This window comes from Daldinia loculata, assembly GCF_022478755.1.
Source record: "Daldinia loculata strain CBS 113971 unplaced genomic scaffold F4817scaffold_10, whole genome shotgun sequence".
Classification (NCBI taxonomy): domain Eukaryota; kingdom Fungi; phylum Ascomycota; class Sordariomycetes; order Xylariales; family Hypoxylaceae; genus Daldinia; species Daldinia loculata.
In genome coordinates, this window is record NW_026054864.1 from 576,040 (window position 1) to 598,415 (window position 22,376).

Genomic DNA, 22,376 nt, shown 5'->3' on the forward strand with positions numbered 1-22,376 from the left:
AAGCTACGCTCCCAACCCGGAAACACAGTAGCGAGATATCAAACATGAATACTAAAAAGTAGATTATATTAGTAAGAATATCAGGTCCAAGAGGTAAATAGTTCTTACATTACCAGGAACTTTTCGTATGAGCATGTTGCCCGATGATAAGACCTCTAACAGGTTCCGATTGAGTTAAAGGTAATCCTGGTGTAAAGTTGACTTGACTAAGTCTTCCATCCCTCAAGAAAATCTTACCATTCGAAAATATTGTCATGATAGCCATTCAGGTTCTGCAGGACCGAAGACTTCTCATATAACAGACGCAAGTTTGCAATCCAGGAGTCTAGTGACGCTTTGGGTTTCTAAAGTCATCCGTTGGATCTGAATGATAACGACTCAGTAGTAAAGAGTAGATCACGCTTAACTGTTAGAGTCGTGCTCCCGCTCAATAATATCGCTTCGTCCCAGTGAATGTGTCCCGTCATTCAACACCATAGCCTCTCGATGCCTTCTGCGTAATCGTTGCTCTTCAGCACTTTGGCCATTCACCCGAGGAACAAGTTCGGCCCGCAACGCATCGTCTTGGTCGACCTCGTTCATGTCGATCTCTAAAACAACTTTAATGCGATTCGATCTGTCCCGCTTCGACCTCCTCGACTTAGTAGTCAGCTTTGCATTCTGTAGGGCAGTGCGACCCGCCTTGGTTGTTTTTAGGTGGAAGCAAATATCGCTGATCCGATTCTTTCTTCGATCCAAGTACATGGCAAAATTATTCTGCCTTTCTTCCTCACCCTCCCCCCATGGTTGCCTTGCCAGCCACTTCTCAACAAAACCAGCCTTGATTAATTTGTCGACGCCGTATCGGTGAACTAGCTGAGAAACCAGCATGAGACAGCGCCGCTCGCCAATGTCCCGAAGGTAGTATTCATCATACAAAGGGTCATCAAGCTTTTCATGTTTTACATCGTCAACAGATAACTCCAGCGATCTTACCAGGGCACTATATGCTTTTGGGGTATTGAGCATGTTCAAGGGCTCCTGGTAGGTTTCCTCTATACGAAATTAGGGAATTAGTCGTGCAGAATCTGGGGGGTCCTCGAATACATACTGTCCTCCATAGCAAAAGCAAGTGCTCTCAAAGCCTCCATACGTTCATCATAGTCCTCTCGAGTGATGCCCCATAGAAGGCTATAGATTGTAGAGGCATCATTAACAGCCCGTCCGGCAATAATCTTCAAAGCCATATCACGTATCGAAAAGTTATAGTGACCGAGAAGGCTCTCTAAAGTATCTGATCTGAGCGAATCTTCAGTTTCTTGGGTGATATACTGGGTCTTCGGCGGCGTTGGTTTGATCTCAGCTTCGTCTCGGTAATGCTCTAGAATTGTTCTCATGCCGACGAGGAAGCCCACAGTAGCCAGGCCAAGACCAACGGTAACAAGCCGCTCATCTCTGAGGAAGGATGGGAACCCCATTTTGTATGAGCTATTGAATATCCATATCAATAGCGACCATTCGTAACTCGTAAAAGTATGGGGAATAAAAGTATGGGGAAATGATAGCAGTTTGCATTTAAGAATGGAAAGGTAGATTGAGCAGTTCCAATGAAGCTAAAGTCTTGATTATGTACTTATTGATGTGCCTTATCGATAACTATGACAGCATGGATCTTGAGTGGGTCTAGAGATCGACGGCTGCTCAGTTTCGATTGCGACTGCTGCTGCATATACAGTGGGGCGATAAGATAAGAGGCCTAGCTGCAACAGAAAAAAAGTCGAACTGAAAACTTATAATTTACAAGTACTCAGCGCCTCGGGTCCCCCACTAGCACAGCGTACGGTCATCTGCGCCCACGAGTTCTACGATGGCGGGTTCTCAGCTTAAAAGGCTAAAGGCCTCTTTGAGGGAGAAAGGCGTCATTGGCCCTCAATTATCCAAAAAACAGAAAAAGAAAAATGCACAGGATGGAAAGGCAAATAACAACCGAAGATATCAAAAAGCAGCAGAGCTGGAGGGCATACGAGAAGAGTTCAACCCCTTTGATCTAAAGCATAATGCCCGCGGTCCCAAGTTCCAAGTTACTACGAATAGGCCAGCAGCTAGCAATGCTGCTAAGGGAAGGCCTAGCGAAGCAAAGTCTCTCGGCGAGGAAAGGGTGAGTCTATATATTGAGCGAGACGTTGCGCATCTTCCCAATTAACAAGCCACCTATAGCGACGTCAAACTCTTCTTGTTGAACTCAACCGGCGCCATAAAGTAGGAGGTATACTCGATCGACGATTTGGAGAGAACGACCCGCATATGGCGCCCGAGGAGAAGATGCGAGAAAGATTCGTGAGGGAGAAGCAGATTCATAAGAGTTCCATTTTTGACCTCGAAGACAACGAACCTAGCGAGGGCTTAACTCATTTTGGGAAGTCATTATCGTTCGACGGTCCTAGTTTGGTAGATGACTTTGAGGAAGATGACATCTCGGCCGGATCTGACGTAGCCACTTCGGACGACGAGCATCGTGGCTCGAAGCGTATGCGGCCTTTCGATAGCGAAGCCCAGGATGAAGACGGGGAAGAAGGGCAACCGGAAAGGAAGAAGTCAAAACAAGAAGTCATGAAGGAAGTCATCGCGAAGTCAAAGTTCTACAAGGCCGAAAGACAGGCAGCCAAAGACGCCGACGAGGATCTACGCGAAGAACTCAACATGGAGCTCCCAGCCCTTCATGATTTGTTGTTCAACAGAAAAAAAGCGACGGATAGCACAATCGCCAACGAAGGAGAACCTGCTGCTGCCGGCAAGGAGAGGATGGAACGTGATTACGACTTGAGACTCCGACAATTAGCACAAGACAGGAGAGCACAGCCGACAGATCGGACCAAAACTGACGAGGAAAGGGCTGAAGAAGAATCAAAGAAGCTTAGAGAGCTCGAAGAGAAGAGACTCAAGAGGATGCGTGGAGAAGAAGTTAGTGATGATGAGGACGAGGAGGACGTCGATAATGACCAGTCAGACGGTCAACCAACAAACGGCCCAATTTTATTCACGGAAACAGAGGAGGATGACTTTGGGCTAGGGAAAGGGATAAGAACTCAGCCAACGGCGACGGAACTCGGATTCGATGATGAAGACGACTTCGTAATTGAAGAGGACTTAATAGCCAGTGACTCGGATCTGGAGCCCATCGAAAGCGATGCATCATCCGACGAAGATTCAAATGCTGAGGAGGACGATGATGAATTTACGAAAGGGCTACTGAACGACGAAGAAACACAAAACCCGGTGTTTAGCGGTCAACTTACGGGCTCTGCAGTACCAACTGACACCAAACAAGATTCAAATGGACTACCTTACACTTTTCCCTGCCCGCAGACTCTGCAAGAGTTTATCGACTTGACACAGGGGATCTCTATACAACATCTACCAACAGTCGTGCAAAGGATCAGGGCATTGTATCACCCAAAATTGGACAGTGGCAATAAACCAAAACTTGCCAACTTTGTGGCGGTCCTCGTTCAGTATTTGGCATATTCGTCCAACCAGGCGAAGCTGCCGCCATTTTCTATACTCGAAAGCCTTATCCGACACATTCACTCCCTCACAAAGTCTTTTCCAATTGAGTCCGCAAATGAGTTTCGCTCACAGCTCGAAGACTTTGGCCACTCACGGCCGCTTACCCCGAATCTTGGTGACTTGGTAATTCTGACTGCGATCGCAACCACCTTTCCTACATCGGATCACTTCCATCAAGTAGCGACCCCAGCTGGGCTGCTTATCGCGCGAAACCTTGAGAGAGTTCCGAAACAAATCACGGACTATGTTCAAGGAGTATATCTATCCACCTTAGCTCTTCAGTATCAGCAGGTTGCAAAACGCTATGTGCCTGAGGCGATGAATTTCTGCCTCAATACGCTATGCGCTTTGGCACCAGAAAAAGCTGAAGGGACTTTAGGACAATTCCCAGTTCATGATCCTATGTCAGAAATTCGCATCACTAGTGTTCAGTCCCTCACAGTAAGGAAGCTAACCCCCGCGGACTGTATCAAAGATGATATCTCCGATGAGGAGGCCCTCTCAACCAAGCTTGCAACACTTGCCACCACTCTCGGTCTATTAGACGCGGCGGCAGATCTTTACAGTGGAAAGTCCGCTTTCTTCGAAACATTTGAGCCGGCCAAGAATGTTCTCGCTCATCTGGGTAGCAAGTCGTGCAAAGCCAAGTTTCCAGCTGATCTAAATAACCAGATTGAGAAACTCCAATCCAAACTAGATAGGATGCTTAGGCTAGCTCATATGGCACGGCGGCCCTTAGAGCTCCATCACCATCGACCCCTCCCCATCAAATCAGCCATTCCCAAATTCGAAGACTCGTTCGATCCCAACAAGCACTACGACCCCGATCGCGACAGGGCCGAGCTGTCCAAGCTAAAGGCCGAACACAAGAAGGAGCGCAAGGGCGCCATGAGAGAGCTGCGGAAGGATGCCAACTTCATGGCTCGCGAACAACTCAGGGTCAAGAAGGCCAAGGATGCTGCGTACGAGAAGAAGTACAAGAGGCTGGTGGCGGAGATCCAAGGCGAGGAAGGCAGGGAGGCCAACGCGTACGAGAGGGAGAAGCAGATGCGGAAACGCGCAGCGAAGAGATAAGGTGGCGGTTAGTGCTATGGGTTAGGGGTATATTATTAATAGCACATACAATGAATGTTAAATTTAAGTGTTTACAACTCGATCGGTTTACGAACGAGTTGTTCAGTAATCAAAAAATAACCCATCGGCTAAAATATTAGGTGTTGGAGTTATTCTCGAAGCTTACGAGCCAGAGTCCCCAATGAAACCTCGTATTACGCGAATCCTTTTATCTCAGTTCTCAGACCAGATATTTTCGAAGCGGGCTGCGCCCGCTTGCGCCACGCAACGCGTGGTCCGTGTGTTTGTACCTGTGGGTCACGGGCAAAGCATTCGAAAATATCTGGTCTGAGGCTGCACAGCGCTGCAGGGGTCCTTGACGGTCTCGTTGGTGATGAAAAAATCAGACATTATGTCTACGATGACTTAATATACCACAATAACGTACGAAATAGCTTCAATTTTAATGACTCGGGGCTAATAATATGCTTTCTTTAACTCTCTATCTTTTTTATATACCCGTACGGCATCGCGTTCTTATATACCAGGCCTCGACGTTTAAAAATCCCTGACGTTCTGAGATATTATATACTTAGGTACAACAACTTAATATCCCACAACCACGTATAAAATCCCTCTTTTTTTTAACAACTTAAGGCTAATACATTTCCCAAGCCCTTTAGCCTTTCCTGCATACCTATACGGTCTTATATATACCAGGCTTTAACGTTTGTTGCGGCTATCGTTACGCGTTGCGGCTACCGTTGCGACCGTTGTTGTGGCCACTTTCAACACCCCGAGAGACTTAAAACGCGTAGATTTAATCGATAGACCTAATAATGAGATTAGTACGATTGTATAATCAATTAAACTTACTGTAAAAGCGCGTTGATACTATTATTTTTAATGATGTTGTTGATGTTGTTTTTTTAGAATATCAGGCGTATGTTTTTGGTGTGCGGGGTCCCAGAGCTGCCTCAGACCACAGATTCGATATTGTTTTGGGGGGTTGTTCCGGGGTTTGATTGGTTGGGGGAGTGGTGTGGCTGGGGAGGTACAACCTCCCGAACCAATTTCGAATCTGTGGTCTGAGGTCACCTGAGATAAGAATCCTTCGCGTATCTTAAAAAGCTGGGAGCTATGCCAAGCCTCGCATAGATTTAAGCACGTCAGCCATTCTGTCGGATGTTAAGTGCATATACATATCTAACGGTCCGTTCTCTTTTCGTACACAGCTAGAACGGGATGGTAGGTAAAAAGCTTGTTCGAGATCCTTTCGGCGGATCTACTTGATTGCCGCTTATGAGTGATGGGAATTACTATATTGGGTATTTCGTGGTATATTGCGGCTCTTAGTTATTATGGGGTATGTGTCTGTTCTATATTAACTACCTACCTACCTAGGTACCTAATTATTCGGCTAGGAATATGTTAAATCTTCTGAGTATACGTAGGCGGCTTTAGTGGTGAGAATTTGGTTGACCAACCTGTGACGGCTTTACGCTGTTGATTTTTGGGTTTATCATATCTCTTGTTTCTACATATGCTATTCTACTAAGTGGGTAGTTTACCAGACATGCTGGAATCGCCCATATATTTCTTTAACGTCTATAAGCTTTAATAAATTCGTAATTGCGTATAATGGGGCTGCCCCCTACGGCCTTGGAGGCGGTATTTATACATCGTGTCTTTTCAAAGTACATGTTCCTTTATGGTATAACTACCTATATTGATAGATTGCCCAGAATCTTGTCGTATTCCTCCGTGATACCAAGGCTCTGCCTCGGCTGTAATGTGATGGTCTGCTTGATTTTCGAGAAGACCCGTGAGACGACGTACTGCGATCGGTATTTTTGTTTTGATCGGACCGGGCGATAGTTGGGTTATACACCACATTTTCGTCCTTGTCTTCGCCCCGATCCATCTCTTGTACCTATGTAAAGTCATTACCCCCCTTAGTGCCCCAACGCCCGTGTCTAGTCATGTCACACATCTAGAGTTGCCCCCAAGTCTATTGGTAATGTCACACGACCAGGTGGTGACATTCCTGTATAGAGTGTACCTCTGCGAGGAAACAGCTCATTTTTCGATATAGCCCAAATATACGTCCCATAAATCGTATCTGCACCATTTGGCCTTTTCGTTATATAAATATGCCCCCTGGGGGGTTGCGACCAAAGCGTGTCTGTCATTGAAGACGATTTGCTGGCCGTTTCTCTTCGGTGCTGTTTATTTATTTGGTGAAAAGCGAGTCGGCGTACGTGGGTATAAGGGTAAGGCGAGATCTGATATACTTGGCAAAGCCCTAGAAGGCGATATAGATGAAAAGGGTTGTTTAGTCCGACAATGCTAGACATCTCGGTGGCACGATCTAGAAGGCCTTGGGGTTTTCATCGACTACAGTAGTCGGGTCAGTGGTCCTAGTCCGTATGAAACGGATCTAGCGACGGCCACTAGGAACAGGTGATCCAGAGACCTGTCGCATGCTTTGGTATTTCCGAAAGTCGGTGTTCACAAATTGTGCTAGTTATTAAGTAAGTATATGGTCTCATTTCCATGTCTCATTTCCATGAAGTTACGAAGGTAGCACGGATTGCTTACCTGTTGATGGGGGCGTAGCTTGACAGGTTGGGTACCTGAATTCCACATTTTGATGGTTTGGTCTATTCTGTGCTAAACTCCTTCTCTTCTGTATCATGGCTAAAATTTGCTGTTGTTGGATATGGCTATATCCAGCAAATCTCTCAAGCTCCACCAGCACATCGTCTTCGAGAGAGGCGACCCATAATTGTCTCTGAGTTTCATCATTGTTATAAATTGGGTTAGATGAGCTTGGAATATTTCGGGGTTGTGCTAATTGGTTATGACGGTGTTGCGGTGCGAAGTTGTTTGCAACGAGCAAAGGATCCAGCGGAATAGGAGGCAGTGAAGGCGTCGAAGGTGCCGACGTGAGAGATTGTATGGTAAATTGAACTGGGTTCCCTAGAGAATTATCTCCAACTTCGGTGGGGATGAAAGAGTGTGCATATTCATTATTGGTAGGAAACGTATTGTCCGGCTGATTGAATGAATTCATCCAACCCTCATACGCGTCGTGACCGTAGCTTGGGACTGCCGAAGATATGGAGGGACTTGCAGCGGCCCATTGCGCCACGGCGGGCACCTGAAGTGCTCCTGGAACAGGGCTACCCGAGGCTTGTCTATCTTGAAAGGTCCACGAGCCGTTGTATCCATCTGTCTCATCGGATACTGAACTCATCGAATCTGTTTGAGAATCAGATTTCAATATCTCGTCAAGTAGTGCTAACTTTTGCTTGCGCTTCTCTCCTGAAGCCTGGCGTCAGCGAGATGTTTTGCGACGAAGCTGGCGACGGTAACTTACGATATGCACGAGACGCGATTCTATTCTGCTCTTTGCGCACGTCACTATTTCTCTTCTTAGGTTGTTTTGTTCGGGTAGATGAAGCGAGAGTTGTATTCGTGCTAGCCTTATCCATGGCGCCAGCAAGGTATAACTTGGATGTTGAACAAAGTCGATCTTTTGAGATTGAAGTTCCGGGAAACTCTTTTTGATGTCTAAGCAAGGAAATGCGGGAATGAAGAGAGTCATTATATAAGATGGAGTTAGGAGATAGATGTCTTGTTAGCTAGGTAAGTAGACGTGGGATACGAACAGCCCTATCACGATTAATCTTTTTGAGTCGGTACCAATGTAAGAGTATATCGATTTCCCAAACCCGTCTTGATTCCACCGCTAAGTGGCTTCTCTCTTTAGGGTAACTATGTACCTTTTCTTAGAGGCGAAAGCTTCGATGTGGACCGCTGTCTAAAATTCGGATTTTATGAATACCAACTTCCAAGGCATGACAAGCATTAGGTATGTAGAACGCTACCAGTAAATGCAATCTTGCTGTCATCTTGCTGGCCCGATGCGACTCCATCGCGTAAGCCGATTGGCAAGAAACCAATGAATATCATACGCTTCCATATGTTTGGTTAATGGTTAACCTCGAAAAAGTCCCCCCCATACATACATAGTCACATCGTTTCCTAGGTGAAATTTAGATGGCTCGACAACACGCGAGGCTGAAAATAGAACATACCCCGAGATCTTCAAGGGTCAGGGTCTACTACGAGCCCTATAATTGGCTACCCTTAGTCATCGTGTTACCAAGCATTGACTATCTATGTAGGTATCTATGTATGTAACCCAGGTTAGTTTCCAGGGTCCCCGCCAATAGAACATAAGCATACATTTTTTCGAGAAGCCTAATTCGGTAGCCATCGCTCACCTCAGCACCTACTTATGCATCATGTACATCTTTAGTGATTGATTAGTATGGAATGTCTCATGTGGTCAGGCTTTCCTTACAATGCTCACTATATACTGTCAAGGGCAATATCGATCATCACGGCGTCCTGCCTTGTAGGGCTCGTGGTAATTCTACTGAAACTTTTCAGCTTGAACGACAACGGCAACGCTTTAGGGAATTCATATTCCTAATAGCTTCACGATAACATTCATTACACATTTATTAGATACTAGATGACTATTGGGATATAGATAACTAGTATAAATAGAAAGACCATACTAAAATTAGCATTCAACCTTAGCGAATGATAAGGTTATACGCGTATGTAACTAGTTCAAAACTTACACGCTTCTAATAAACCTTTACCGCTTTCAGTACCTAGTTTAAAAGAGAAATTCTTCTAATTACCTAATATAGTTACTATTGTCACATGTGCATGTGATAAAATAGCAGTCCCATGAGCTTCGACCTTGGGTAGTGGATGACACATTATCTAGCAAATATAGTCAGTAGCTAACCTAATGAAGCAAGTGTTTAGGTGTTGCCTTTGTCTATTGTTTAACGGACCAATCTTTGTGCAACGGGAGCTGAGGACGGGAATATAAGTTCCAGGCGGTCAGGGTTTACTGTCCCACTTAAACCCGCCCGCATAAACCCGCTAGGATTCATCAGCTTGCAGCCCTATTCTATTCCTGCCGTGCGCCATCCATCACGACTGCTAGTGGCTAACCTCTTTGAAATGACGACATGCGCCGCATCTATTTAAATTATAATTGTTCTATTTACTCGAGCATCGCGGAAATTCAAATTCTAAAGAGAATGAGTAGTATTAGCTAAACTTCTTAGGGCATCTTATACATACGTCTACGAATACTGTGTAACTTTATACCTGTAGTTAGCGGTTCTTTTTACATACCTCCCCTGTTAGTTTGCGGAAACGCTAGCCTTTAATAAATATTAAATCGACACTAGAAGTTATATGATTGGACAAGAGTATACTATGTACGAACAGAAAGCTTATGGGTTTCGATCTAGATGTAAGGAGAATTTGCTCCTGTCTGCCTTGTCTGCTTAATGGAATATCGTGGGCAACCTCCATGTATAATCGATTCAGCTGACCCAGTTGCGGACCACGTAAGTTTAGTAGGGCTAGGAGACAGACTTGATATCTTACTACATACTTGAGTATTTCCCGTTACGTTTCCACCAATGAAGCAAGTCGAACTGAATAGGCAGTACAAATTTACTCGGCATACGTCAGAGCCTTCTCGGTGTCTGACCTATCCTGTCAAATGCGCATAGGAGAATAGTGTAATCATTCTAACTAGTGAAAATGGAACAGACCTATCACACATAATAGTACATATGTATACCTAATATAGATATAGATATAGATATGCAGATGCCAGCCAAGTTATTTCCCCTTTCTTTTTCTGCGAAAGAGCCTACGTGTTACGGTTGAGTCTTATGATCTATAATTCGATAACTAGACGAAAAGGCTGCTAATTTTCTCAATAGCACGATTATCTCGGACGAGGGAATTACAAGGGCGAGTGTTACAGCTACGGTGACAACACTTTCGTCTTACCTCTTCGAACCGTGACGAAGTCGAATCGAAGCGATAAATTTTGATGACACTATGACACTACGTACGGATGGCAGATGCGGGTGAAGAGAATTGCCTTATTTGGAGGGCCAATCAATGTTGATTAGTATTCACTTAGGCCTCGGTGGATATAGAGCCTAAGCTGCCTAATGGTAATAAGGCTATGGAAAGATGATGCTCTGGAGAAATCTACCACAAAGATGCCGAGGTCGGTCCTGTGGTCTGTTCCGCCCTTGTCAGCCTAAGTTCTGACATCACCTAATTACCTAGCTACCTATGTATTGAGATTCTTCATAGAATGTCATATCAATCCGGTTACAAAAACAATTTTAGTTGGGGAATTCTAACTTGGAGAAACCCTAGTACATAAGTACAACATTGAGTGCTATGGAGTCCGTGTAACCCCCTTCACATTGCATGCAGCACAATCCAAATTGAATGCCGAAAAGAGCAAAGGGGTGGGTCCAAGATGAGGTAGCCCAAAGTATATTTGAGGCTGAGTTATAACAGATCTCACCTAATTCGCATCGCTCCAGCCTCAATGCTACTAGATAGTACTTTGAGTCGAAGCCACGATTCCATCGGATTCTACGAAGAAACGGTGGCGCGCTAAGGAAAAATCTCAGCCTCGAACTGCGCGAAAGTTGCGGTTGGGACTTGTGCAGAGGGGGAGAGATGGAGATAAAAAGAATATCCTTTTAAAGTTGCTTGCTAATCGGTAGTGAATTTTGTGGTCACCTCCCAATCTTCCATCGCTGCATCTCTTTTACTCTTCTGTTTCCATCCTCGTCCATAAAGTACGTGTGTACGTAACTTTAAGTACCTAAAGCAGGTATTTTGTTGGTTATAGTACATTAGGACATTGCCTTAGGACATTGCCTTAGGACATTAGGTTAGGTACGGAAACAGAGCCTTCTCGAATCGGAGCGGCAGCCTACTTTCAGCAGGAACGCAACCAGAACCTTCCAGCAACTCCGACCCAGGTACCTACATCCAGAGCAATCCACCAGTCCACCAGTCCACCAATCTTGTGCACCGCAAGTACACCATAACCTGTCAATCCTGTCAATCCTTACCGAAGCAAATCCATACACGAAGACGTTCACCAATCTATCTATCAACTCATTTACTCCCGCTTCTTTTTTTTCGTTTCTCGTTTCTCGTTTCTCGTACTTTGTGAGTCCTCAAGTCCTTAGTCCTTAGTCCTTAGTCCTTATCAACTCCGAATCACCTAGATATTTCCTCTCTATCATATCTCACCCCTCTATTCAAAAACTCGCAACCAACTGATTCGCGCATTTGTGGGGCGCTATCTGACTGTTTTTACCTCTTCACATCTTTACAAATAATACAAGACTTGCTTTTTGACCTTTCAATATCCTCAAACCAAAGTGTAAAGTCGCATTTTGAACTAACATTATTTGATACTTGAGATCCTACCTAATTAGAACGCTTATCTGCTACTTGCGGAGCTTCCCCTCAAGAATTCTCCCGTCTGACCTACAATTCGGACGACAATATGGTCAAGGAGACAAAGTTCTACGATGCGCTTGGCGTAAGTCTTGCTCTTTGGTGCACAATATATAATTGACGTTGAGAGAACATGCGCTGATCTCCTTTGTCCAGGTCTCGCCAACCGCAACAGAGGCAGAATTAAAGAAGGCATACAAGACAGGAGCTTTGAAATGGCACCCTGGTAAGTTTTAGTTAAGACGCACCAAGCATCTTATGAATCTAGCATGTTAATCCTAGCTTTACAGATAAGAATGCCCACAACCCCGCGGCCGAGGAAAAGTTCAAGGAGATCTCACACGCCTACGAAATCCTATCCGACCCCCAGAAGCGTCAAATCTATGACCAATATGGTGAAGCCGGCCTCGAGGGAGGTGCTGGTGGCGGCGGCATGGCTGCCGAGGATCTCTTCGCACAGTTCTTCGGCTCAGGCTCATTCGGCGGTGGTCTTGGCGGCATGTTCAGTGGGATGGGTGGCGGACCCCGTGGTCCGCCTAAGGCGCGTACTATCCACCATACACACAAGGTATCCCTGGAAGACATTTACCGGGGTAAGATCTCTAAGCTAGCCTTACAACGGTCCGTCATTTGCCCCAAGTGCGAGGGTCGCGGTGGTAAGGAAGGTGCTGTTCGACGTTGCCCTGGCTGTGATGGCCACGGTATGAAGACCATGATGCGACAAATGGGTCCGATGATCCAACGCTTCCAAACTGTCTGTCCTGATTGTAATGGAGAGGGCGAGATTATTAAGGAGAAGGATCGCTGTAAGTCATGCAATGGCAAGAAGACCATCGTCGACAGGAAAGTACTTCACGTTCACGTCGACCGTGGTGTTAGAAGCGGCACGAAAGTCGAGTTCAAGGGTGAAGGTGACCAAGCCCCTGGTGTCCAGGCTGGAGATGTCGTCTTCGAGATTGAACAGAAGCCACACCCCCGGTTCACTCGGAAGGAGGACGATCTACTCTACCGTGCCGAGATCGAGCTTGTCACAGCCCTAGCTGGTGGTACGATTTACATTGAACATCTGGACGACAGATGGCTGAGTGTCGAAATCCAACCCGGCGAGGCCATCGCACCAGGTATGTACATCCTTGATATTATTTACTTTCTTCATCCGAACCCGGCACTAATCAATTCCTGCAGATGCTGTCAAGATGTTAAGAGGACAGGGTATGCCTTCCCACAGGCATCACGATTATGGCAACATGTACATACAATTCTCCGTCAAGTTCCCCGAACCTCACTGGACAGATGACCCTGCCGCCTTCGAAGGTCTGCGCAAAATTCTTCCCGCTCCAACTCTGCAGAATATTCCTCCTGCGGACGCTATGACGGACAGCGTGGAACTAGAAGATTTGGAGAACCAAGGACAGGCCCGAGCATTTGGTGGCGGTGCAGGAGGCATGGATGAGGATGACGAAGACGGTCACCCTCACGCCGAACGCGTGCAATGCGCATCCCAATAGACGATATATCTAACGGGGGAGATTATTAGTTCGGCTGTGGGGTAGGTACTTCACAGTGTTTCGTGCCTGTGCCTCGCATAATTTGCCTATACTCCTACACCATCAGGGATTCCTTTCCGGTTGGGTTAGAGAGGGAGAGATTATTTACGGCGTAGCGTTTCTATTGTTTGAGGACACGAATGATTTGCATGTCAGGGGTAAGCGCGGAAGGAGAGGAGTCTGCTATATGGATGATATGAACAAGGGTCCGCTATTCTGGTAGGAGGGCAAGGTTCACTTTTTTCTCTGCAGCTCTCCTTTTTTTTATATCATCGATTACACCGAGCATCATTCCGCACGTGATGCTCTTGCGAGATTGGCGTTCGACGGACATAGAGAGAGGAACCAGGACAGACGTGCTTTATACATGATTGCAATACTGGTATTGATTTCATTGGAAACAATTATGTCCCAACTACAGTGACGTAACGGCGTTTGTGACCTTTGCGACCTTTGCTAACGTGTCTTACAAACTTATGCGATGTGACTTGTTACGACTTAACTGTTTTGTATTATTTCCTACTTCTCTAGAGAAGTCGTAAATATTTAACGTACAGGTCTAGTAAAGTTAGGGCGCAACAGAGCCCTTGGGGGACCCAAGCCCCCCAAGCCCCCCTTCACCCTCGTCGGTAAACTCAGTCTTCCGCAGGTGTTCGACCGTATACAGAATAGTCTCCAACTCCTTCCGCGAAACGTCTAGATTTCCCTCGGCGGTATCTTGAATGCCCCCTTTCCGAGCCCAGTCTCCTGTCTGGTCTCGCTCGAAGAGCAGGAGAGACTGGTTTGGTTCTGTCATAGGGGTATCTTCCTCTGCTTGTGTCGTGCTGTCGCTAGTAGTTGGCTGCTGGGGATCAGTTGCGATGACTAATTTAGGAGAGCTTTCTGGTCTGGTGACGATGAGAGCGTTTAGGGGGTTGTCTTGTAAACGTAATGTCTGTACGTGTTTGAGAGTATTGTCTGGTAGGACTTCGAATATGAAGGTTGCTGGGACACTGTTTATGGTGTGTTAGATTCCGTGGATGATGGGCTGAGGGAGGGGATAATGATGAAATAATGAAAAAATGGGAGAGGGTAGAGGGCAGAGGGTCTTACTGTTCGCAAATCGCTAACACGAAGCATCTCTCGTCTACATCGTACGAAATCAACTGCGACACGGCGACTTGCTCCGCGCCAGGCACTACCTCCTTAACATGGCGAAGGAGGTCCGTCTTGCCGAGTAGTTGGGCAGCCTTCCAGTTCCACACGAACAGCTCGTCGTCCCCGCCCCCGGAGACCAGGACTTCCGGGCGAGAGGCGGGTACGCAGAGGGCGCTGAGGAAAGCCTCGTGGCCGAGGCAATAGTTCTCGACGATATGCGCCTGGGGGATGCCGCGCGAGACGCGGATGTGCTCGTCGCGGTCGGCTGTGATGATGTAGGGCTTGCCGTCTGCGGTTGCCAGGGCCAGGGCCAGGGCCGTTAGCATGGAGACGTGGCCTAGGATCGGCTCGTACTTGGACGCCGGGGCGTCTTTGGCGGGCTCGCGTTTGCGGCTGGCTAGGATGCGCTCTTGCTCTTCTAGGGCGCGCAGGTTGCGCTGGGAGTGCACGGTTAGCCGGTTAGCTGCGGGTTTGAAGGACGGAGCTGAGACGGGCACGCTGGAGGGCGTGCTGGGGGCGCTGGTTGCCTCGGGGGGTGTGGCGGTTGGGATGAGAGGGAGTGAGTAGACGTCCCCGAATTTGTCTGCGGATAGGATTGTAGTCCCGTCCGGGGTGATGGCGATGGAGCTGGGACGCTTGGGCATGACTCTGTATCTAGTGAGACTCGGTTCCTAGAATAGGTAGATAGGATTATCCATTATCCTACCTTTGACTTATTTCCTTCAGAACGCCCTTCCTATCGTGCTCGAATACCCAAAGCGTCTTATCTTGGCCAGTCACGGCGACGAGATACCTCCCATCTTCCGTTGCTGTCATGAGAGCCACAAAGGGTATTTCCGGCCCCTGAACACGAGATTCGGGCTTATGCTTCTTTTTCCCACTTCCATTCGCCGTCGTTTCCACTGCGCCCGTGTCAGCTTGACTAGTACCCTCCTCAGCGCCGGGCTTCTTTTCTTCATTCAGCTTGCGCTTTTTCGATGGGCGCTGACCACTCTCTTGCTCATTGAGTTCTTGACCTTCCTGGCTAGTTTCCGTTTCCCGAGGTTCGCCACTCCTGGCTTGCTTTGTGAGCGGATGAGTCCACGATGAGAGAAACGAGTTGCCGGCCTCGAGGTCGAATGTGTGGATGCTGGATCCCTTGGCAGCGCAGAGGATGGAGCTTTGTCCAAGTCTGCTCAGATATTGGTACGGCAGATTCATGGTGTTGTGAGTTGATGCGATCCAATTACTGATAACTACCATGCGCTCCCAACAAAGTCTTCTTATAGTTTTATTTGATATTTGATTATTCCTTAGATCAGGTCCTCAGTAGACTTGTTTACCTAATTGGAAGTTAGTTCGTAGTTCGTAGTTCTCGCTCACTTTAGATTGAGCTTCAAGATCTTAAGTTGAAAATTCCGATATGTACGGTTTATTGCACAATTGAAGTGAAGCTCTAAATTTAGTGGACACTATGCATCTATACAGACAATTGCTATCAGATGTACGGATTGGTCCGTGTCTTGTACGAAGTACGAAGTACGACGTACCTCATATTTGAGTTCCCTTGATGGGTGTTTCAGCCTCTATTTGTGGCGCAGCTTATGCCGTTTATGCTAGCTGGCTACCTAGCCTCTAGGTACTTAGCGTCGCGCAAGTTCCGGAGTGGGCAACACTTTACGTACCATCTTATCCGATCCGTTGTCTTACAGATCTCACGATAGCTCTGAAGACAGTTCAACATTAATTACATATTTGACAATCTACTTATAAAGTGAAATTATCCTGTTCTCTTCCCACCACTATTATTAGTTCCATTGGGTTAGGAAATTCCGACGGACCTATCACACGGACATTAACGAGCTCTCGAACGCAGTAGAGTCTATGCAAATCTATGCAAAGAACCGCCTAATCTGGTTGATACACTCGCAAAAACTATACATTTCCATTCTCGCCCATCATGGCGCAGCTTCTCCTTGACTTCGTATACTCGTTCGGCAATTGTTTAAATTGCTTCCCCGGATCGCCAACCCTCAAGATTAATAGCCGTTCGTTTAAGATACTACGCTTGCTAGGAGAAGGAGGCTTTAGCTATGTATATCTCGTACAAGACACGGCAACTGCGGAGCTCTTCGCGCTCAAGAAGATCCGATGTCCATTCGGCGCCGAATCAGTCCAGCAAGCGATGCGAGAAGTCGAAGCCTACAAGACATTCTCCCACACGCCCAACATCATCCACAGCGTCGACTATTCCATCGCAAACGAACGAAACGATGCAGATGCAAAGACGGTATACGTAGTATTGCCGTATTATAGACGAGGAAATCTACAAGATATTATCAATGCGAACTTAGTAAATCACACCAAATTTCCCGAACATGAACTTATGCGCCTCTTCCTGGGCATATGCAAAGCTCTCAAGTACATGCATCAATACCGAGGCCCAGTAGGTGGGGAGCGCATGGAGGCTGGCGATGCAAAAGCTGGCGAAGAAGAGGGGGGGAGAAGCGGTAAGGGAAGACGAAACAAGGCCGTCGCGGCAGCAGATGTGGACGATGAGACAGAACAGGCAAGGCCTTTGATGGTAAACGAACAAGTTGCAGCGCCTGGTGAGCGGAGATGTTACGCGCATAGAGATATCAAGCCAGGTAAACCGCAGTTAAAGTCAAACTTTGCACCGAAATTTATACTAACTGAGCATCGAAGGTAATATCATGATTGATGACTCGGGCTCACAACCTATTATTATGGATCTGGGCTCTATCTCGGAATCACCAATACCCATCACATCGCGCTCGCTCGCCATTGCTCAACAGGACATAGCCGCGGAGCACAGCACGATGCCTTATCGGGCGCCTGAACTCTTCGATGTGAAGACAGGGACGGTCATTGACACCAAGGTTGATATTTGGTCACTAGGCTGTACCTTGTATGCATGTTTAGTTGGCAAATCGCCTTTCGAGATGCGTAGCGATGAGACGGGTGGTAGCCTTAGCATGTGTGTGCTAGGAGGAGATTGGCGGTTTCCGGATGAGAGTCCAAGAGGCCAAAAGAAAGGAAAGGCCCCGGCTGGTGCAGGCTCTGAGGGCGCGATTAGCGAACCGATCAAAGAGGTGGTCAGGAAATGTCTAAAGGTTGAGCCGAGCGAACGGCCGGATATCGAGGAGCTAATAGATATAGTGGAAGGGGTTATTGATGAGCTACCTGAGGACGACGCATAGATGATGAGGTTTGGGAAGAGCTATTTTTGCTTTTGCTTGTGTATATTGTATACTATAACCTTCTGTATTAGGTGACTAGGGACAGGTCATGACTTTTGAGGTACCCATGACACTTACGGTACTGCTCTGAGAGCGAATAGGTTACGCGGGTATACCCTCGACTTTAAAACTTTTACTCGGCTGGATTCTGGAGGTTGAGGGCTGGTGCTGGTTGATCTTCAGCCCCGAGCTTATAAGAGAATTATATGGCGTCTGTTGCATTGATGTTCTTGGAGCTTCAAGCTTCGAGCTTCGAGCTAACCTACCGTTTTTAAGTCCAGCCTCTCATCGAAGAGTAACTTTAAAGATGAAGGCAAATCATAGCAAAGGTCTTAGCGCTTTTGCTTTGGATATAAATTCTAGGTGCTAGAATCATTCCATATCGACATGAGCTTCCCCTATGCTACCACAAAATGGAGTCAATAGCCAAATGCACCTGCGTGCTCGCAACGACGCCTAGACTCGGATTCGAGATTTTCACACCAGAATTCATCGGCACATTCGCGGTGATCTTCCCCCTAGCCGCATACCCCTTCATGTTCTCAGACCGGGACCAAACCTGCCGGCATGTCCTTGGCTTAACGGCCTTGTTCTCCTTACTCGTCCAAATAGCCAATAACTATGCCTGGGCTATGGGCTACGAGTATGCCGAGTTCTCGCCTTGGCTGCTCCCCTTGACGATCTTCTCCGCGTTTGTTAGCCTTTGGGATGCGGACGGACACGAGTCGGATGTCGACTGGCAACCGGTGCCTTTTGTCGACACCGAGGCCAGATATGTCATGCTGACATTCTACATGTTCCTGTCTCACGTCTTCGCAAACGTCATTTCTCGCTTCGAGCCGGTAGCCTCGATGGATGACGCGTTCTATCTCGCGGCCTTAGTCTTTGTCGTTGTCAGGTTCGCTCACGACATCTGCGAGGACTTCATGAAGATCACCGCCACGATATACCATCGCCTCGCGACACGGCGCGTTCCTGGCTGGTTTTGGATCCATGCTGACGAGCCCGAATTGTTCAGGCCCAGATGGAGCGTCGTACTTACGGTGGTTGTGGGTATGTCCGCGCCGGTGCTGGCGTTTTTATGGGCGTACAGCATGGGGTATATCGTATCAATAAGTCCAAATCCTGACGTCTCTACTGGCTTTGTGCCCAATTCCAACTTATCGAAATGTTATTGTACGTGGAGTGACCTCCGTGGGGATGACGAGTATGTCCTATAGGAGGGAAAAGATACCTAGACTTGGGAAGTTGGGTTGCTGGCCGAATGAATAGGTACATGTATATACGAATGATACCTAGGTACTTAGGTAGTATATGATGTGTGGCGGTGATGGCGGTGGTGGCTTATATGTATAGGTATCTTTAAAGTTGCCTAGCAACCTCTCAATTCATTGGTCGACGTCGCCTTCTTACCTTAATGAACTACCACTTACCCAAGTGATGATAGACGAGTGAAAACCGGCTCCGCTTTTAAGTTTATTCTACTCTTAACTATCTCCATGCATTCAGGAACTCTATTTTTATCTAAACACGCATTTGGTTATTTCTAGAATGGTTCGGTACATGTACTTTGTACCTCACAACTTACATACTGGAAGTCTTCTACTAAGAATAGCTGGCCTGCACTTACATAAAAATAACTTGTTCAAATGGCGTCACCAAACAATAATTCCCCAGGGGTAGAGGAGGAAGATGATGACTACATGAACATGACCTTCGGCGAGGAAGAGCCCAAAGCCACAGAAACATCTCTCCAGCGGCGGCAACGGCTCAAGCGCGAGGGTGAGATCAAGGGGCGCGTCAAGTCAAAAGCCGAGCAGGCCGCAGCAGAGCGCGAGGAGCGTGAGAAGGCGCTAAACGAGTCATTACTAGATAGTGCCCGGGCTAAGAAAAGCAAGGGCTTTGCCATGATGGCGAAAATGGGATTCAAGCCTGGTGTCGCACTTGGCAGCGCCGACAGCGCCGAACACGCGCGTCTGGAGCCTATACGTCCCCAGATGAAGGAAGATCGAGGCGGTATTGGCCTCGACTCGGATCGCAAGCGTGCGCTTACCGAAGCGGCGGCCCATAGTGAGAAGAGGCAGAAGGTCGACGAGACGGAGTTCCGAGACCGCGTGCGTAGGGAGCGCGAGCAGGCGAGGCTAGAGCGGCAAGTCTATGCTGCGATGAAGGTGTGCGAGCGCATGGATGAGGAAGAGCAAGGATGCACGAAGGCAGACGGTGAAGCAACAGAGGAGACAGCGGCAAAAACGCGAAAGAAGAGGACAATATCTACGCGACCCCTAAAATCCATCCCAGTAGTCTGGCGAGGCCTAATCCGGAGCCGGGAGGAAGCGGAGCGGGACCGGCGAATGCGGCACGACCTGGAGCAGAGCTCAACGCGGCTCCCGACATTCGTGGAAGATCTAGAAGACGACGATAAGACGGCGCTAGGAAAGACGGCTACGGCGTATGTCCAGGTTGAGGATCTCGAGGAGGAAGATCCGGAGCTGGATGAGTTTAATGCGCTGGAGGTTGAGGAGAGGTTAAAGAGACTGGTGGAGTACCTCAGGAAGCAGTATCATTACTGCTTCTGGTGTAAATGCGGCTATCCGGACGACACGATGGAGGGATGTCCCGGGCTAACGGAGGAGGATCATGATTGAGGATGGCTGTTTTACCGTCAAACTTCAAACTTCAAACTATTCGGTGTCTGGCCACACAGATCATTGTCCAAGTCGCAGTTGAACTTACGACATGGGCCTATGTAAGGCGTCAGGGGAAATCATATACATACAGAGTGAGGACACTGGGATTCCAAGGCCGGCAATTCCTTAGGCCCAGGCCCCAGAGTAGTTCATGTTCCAAGTGAGTTTTTAATGAGAATTATACATAAACTGATTAATAAATCTGGAACTCATAACCTTACATAGTATGTATCTCTACTATATCGCGGCTATTAGTACATACGTACCATCGTAAGACCATGACCCAGAAAGCGTATACTTTACGCGAGGTATGACGCTACCAAGTCAACGGCTGGCTACTCCACGGCAAGGCCGGGAGAATTTATCAGATGTGGATTCCTAAAGTAGTGAGTCTTTTTCTTAAATCATGACCGGCACAACTTTCCCCCTAAAGCTATATCCCATCTCGTATGTGTATATAAGATACCTACTAATGTATTTGACAACCGAGGTCCTTAGCTATCAGACCCATCTCCTCCGTGTAATTTCCGAACTAGCACAGAGCCCTGCCATGTATAATGACCGGGCTATCGGTATGTATAGCGGACAATCTAATACAGACAGTCCAGCCCCTACGTCTCCGGGCGCTCCGTAACGCCCTCCCGGGAATAAACCCTTTCCTCGACCCCGATATCCTCGTTCCTTTTTCGCATAGTTAGTTAGATTAGTTTTGCGGTAGTTATTCATATTCCAGTTTTATACCTATATACACGTGCACAAATGAAAGGGGGGGTGGGGGATGGGGGATGGGTGGACTTTACCAAACCTCGGGCTTCTCCTTAATAAACCTGTCCATCAACTCCCTGCACTCAGTCGAGTCTAGCACAACGACCTCGACGCCGCGGTTCTTGAGGTACGCCTCGCCGCCCAGGAACGTCCTGTTCTCGCCGATGACCACACGCGAGATGCCGTAGAGGATGCAGGCGCCGGTGCCTACCGTCCCAACAAACCCATTCTTAGCGGGAAGTTTCGTATAGTTGTGTGAATATATATATATATATAATTTTAAGTCAGGCAGGTTAAATCAGACAGACTTACACATATCGCACGGTGAAAGCGTCGTGTACATCGTGCTCCCCTTATACGCCGACGACGGCAGACGGCCTGCGTTCTGGAGACAGGATGTCTCCCCCTATATATAATAACACGTGTATACCCCGTTAGCTAGTAGCAAATACCTATATAAACAACTACCCAATACCCATCAATAATAATAATAATAATAAGCACCAATATAGAAAACATAGGTACATACGTGAAGAATCGGATTGCCATTCTGAACCCTCATATTATGCCCCCGGCCCAAGACTCTGCCATCAGCAGCAACCAGCGCCGCACCGATCTACCATCCCATAACAATATCCAAAGTAAGCAGAGTATTCGCCGCCGAGCCGACGTATCACGCCCTACATACCGGGACGCCGCCTTCTCGGTATCCGATCCTAGCCTCTTCGAGGGCCAAGGCAAGGCCCTTTGCGTCGTCCATTCTAACTTGGCTGTATTCTGTCCAAGTGGCGGATTATAGTACTATAATAGACTAGGAAGGACTATTCTTAACTTATAGAAATAGAGATAGAAATAGAGATAGAGATTTGATGTTTTTATTAGATATATCAGTTAGAATATCAGTTAGAAGCTTGATATACGTAATTGGAGATAAGCGGGAGTCTCCGCCTCACGACTATCGCTGCGCATCTAACCTAGTAGAGCCACATAAGAGTTTAGTGCCCGCCTTTTAG

General features: G+C 47.3%; 9 protein-coding genes across 9 annotated transcripts; 5 read left to right on the top strand and 4 right to left on the bottom strand.

Annotated features, from left to right (window-relative positions):
• Nucleotides 1-402: 402 nt before the first annotated feature.
• Nucleotides 403-1,457, bottom strand: F4817DRAFT_313554 (uncharacterized protein; the record flags this gene model as incomplete). The annotated part of the gene is made up of 2 exons (XM_049300262.1): nt 403-1,034; nt 1,091-1,457. The coding sequence occupies 2 exons, from the start codon at nt 1,455-1,457 to the stop codon at nt 403-405; spliced, it is 999 nt and encodes a 332-aa protein (XP_049161564.1).
• Nucleotides 1,458-1,769: 312 nt separating this feature from the next.
• Nucleotides 1,770-4,847, top strand: F4817DRAFT_330249 (Nop14-like protein). The gene is made up of 2 exons (XM_049302371.1): nt 1,770-2,137; nt 2,197-4,847. Exons 1-2 carry the CDS (start codon nt 1,847-1,849, stop codon nt 4,618-4,620), a joined length of 2,715 nt encoding a protein of 904 aa, XP_049161565.1. The 5' UTR covers nt 1,770-1,846; the 3' UTR covers nt 4,621-4,847.
• Nucleotides 4,848-6,792: 1,945 nt separating this feature from the next.
• On the bottom strand, nt 6,793-8,669 carry F4817DRAFT_16350 (uncharacterized protein). Its single transcript, XM_049298125.1, has 3 exons — nt 7,982-8,669; nt 7,201-7,926; nt 6,793-7,122 (listed from the first exon to the last, which is right to left on the bottom strand). Exons 1-3 carry the CDS (start codon nt 8,094-8,096, stop codon nt 7,040-7,042), a joined length of 924 nt encoding a protein of 307 aa, XP_049161566.1. The 5' UTR covers nt 8,097-8,669; the 3' UTR covers nt 6,793-7,039.
• Nucleotides 8,670-11,671: 3,002 nt separating this feature from the next.
• Nucleotides 11,672-14,158, top strand: F4817DRAFT_330259 (chaperone protein dnaJ 2). Its single transcript, XM_049302372.1, has 5 exons — nt 11,672-12,073; nt 12,145-12,214; nt 12,279-13,109; nt 13,174-14,039; nt 14,093-14,158. Exons 1-4 carry the CDS (start codon nt 12,038-12,040, stop codon nt 13,494-13,496), a joined length of 1,260 nt encoding a protein of 419 aa, XP_049161567.1. The 5' UTR covers nt 11,672-12,037; the 3' UTR covers nt 13,497-14,039; nt 14,093-14,158.
• On the bottom strand, nt 14,104-15,872 carry F4817DRAFT_357229 (uncharacterized protein; the record flags this gene model as incomplete). The annotated part of the gene is made up of 3 exons (XM_049305892.1): nt 14,104-14,527; nt 14,628-15,320; nt 15,379-15,872. 3 exons carry the CDS (start codon nt 15,870-15,872, stop codon nt 14,104-14,106), a joined length of 1,611 nt encoding a protein of 536 aa, XP_049161568.1.
• A 646-nt stretch (nt 15,873-16,518) lies between these two features.
• On the top strand, nt 16,519-18,098 carry F4817DRAFT_16470 (kinase-like protein). Its single transcript, XM_049298143.1, has 2 exons — nt 16,519-17,299; nt 17,358-18,098. Exons 1-2 carry the CDS (start codon nt 16,612-16,614, stop codon nt 17,870-17,872), a joined length of 1,203 nt encoding a protein of 400 aa, XP_049161569.1. The 5' UTR covers nt 16,519-16,611; the 3' UTR covers nt 17,873-18,098.
• Nucleotides 18,099-19,309, top strand: F4817DRAFT_16467 (uncharacterized protein). The gene has a single exon (XM_049298142.1). The coding sequence runs from the start codon at nt 18,325-18,327 to the stop codon at nt 19,129-19,131; it is 807 nt and encodes a 268-aa protein (XP_049161570.1). The 5' UTR covers nt 18,099-18,324; the 3' UTR covers nt 19,132-19,309.
• A 6-nt stretch (nt 19,310-19,315) lies between these two features.
• On the top strand, nt 19,316-20,811 carry F4817DRAFT_16484 (uncharacterized protein). The gene has a single exon (XM_049298144.1). The coding sequence runs from the start codon at nt 19,561-19,563 to the stop codon at nt 20,554-20,556; it is 996 nt and encodes a 331-aa protein (XP_049161571.1). The 5' UTR covers nt 19,316-19,560; the 3' UTR covers nt 20,557-20,811.
• Nucleotides 20,812-21,209: 398 nt separating this feature from the next.
• F4817DRAFT_313562 (putative cytosine deaminase) lies at nt 21,210-22,123 on the bottom strand (the record flags this gene model as incomplete). Its single annotated transcript, XM_049300263.1, has 5 exons — nt 21,210-21,279; nt 21,399-21,570; nt 21,676-21,769; nt 21,893-21,979; nt 22,052-22,123. 5 exons carry the CDS (start codon nt 22,121-22,123, stop codon nt 21,210-21,212), a joined length of 495 nt encoding a protein of 164 aa, XP_049161572.1.
• Nucleotides 22,124-22,376: the final 253 nt, after the last annotated feature.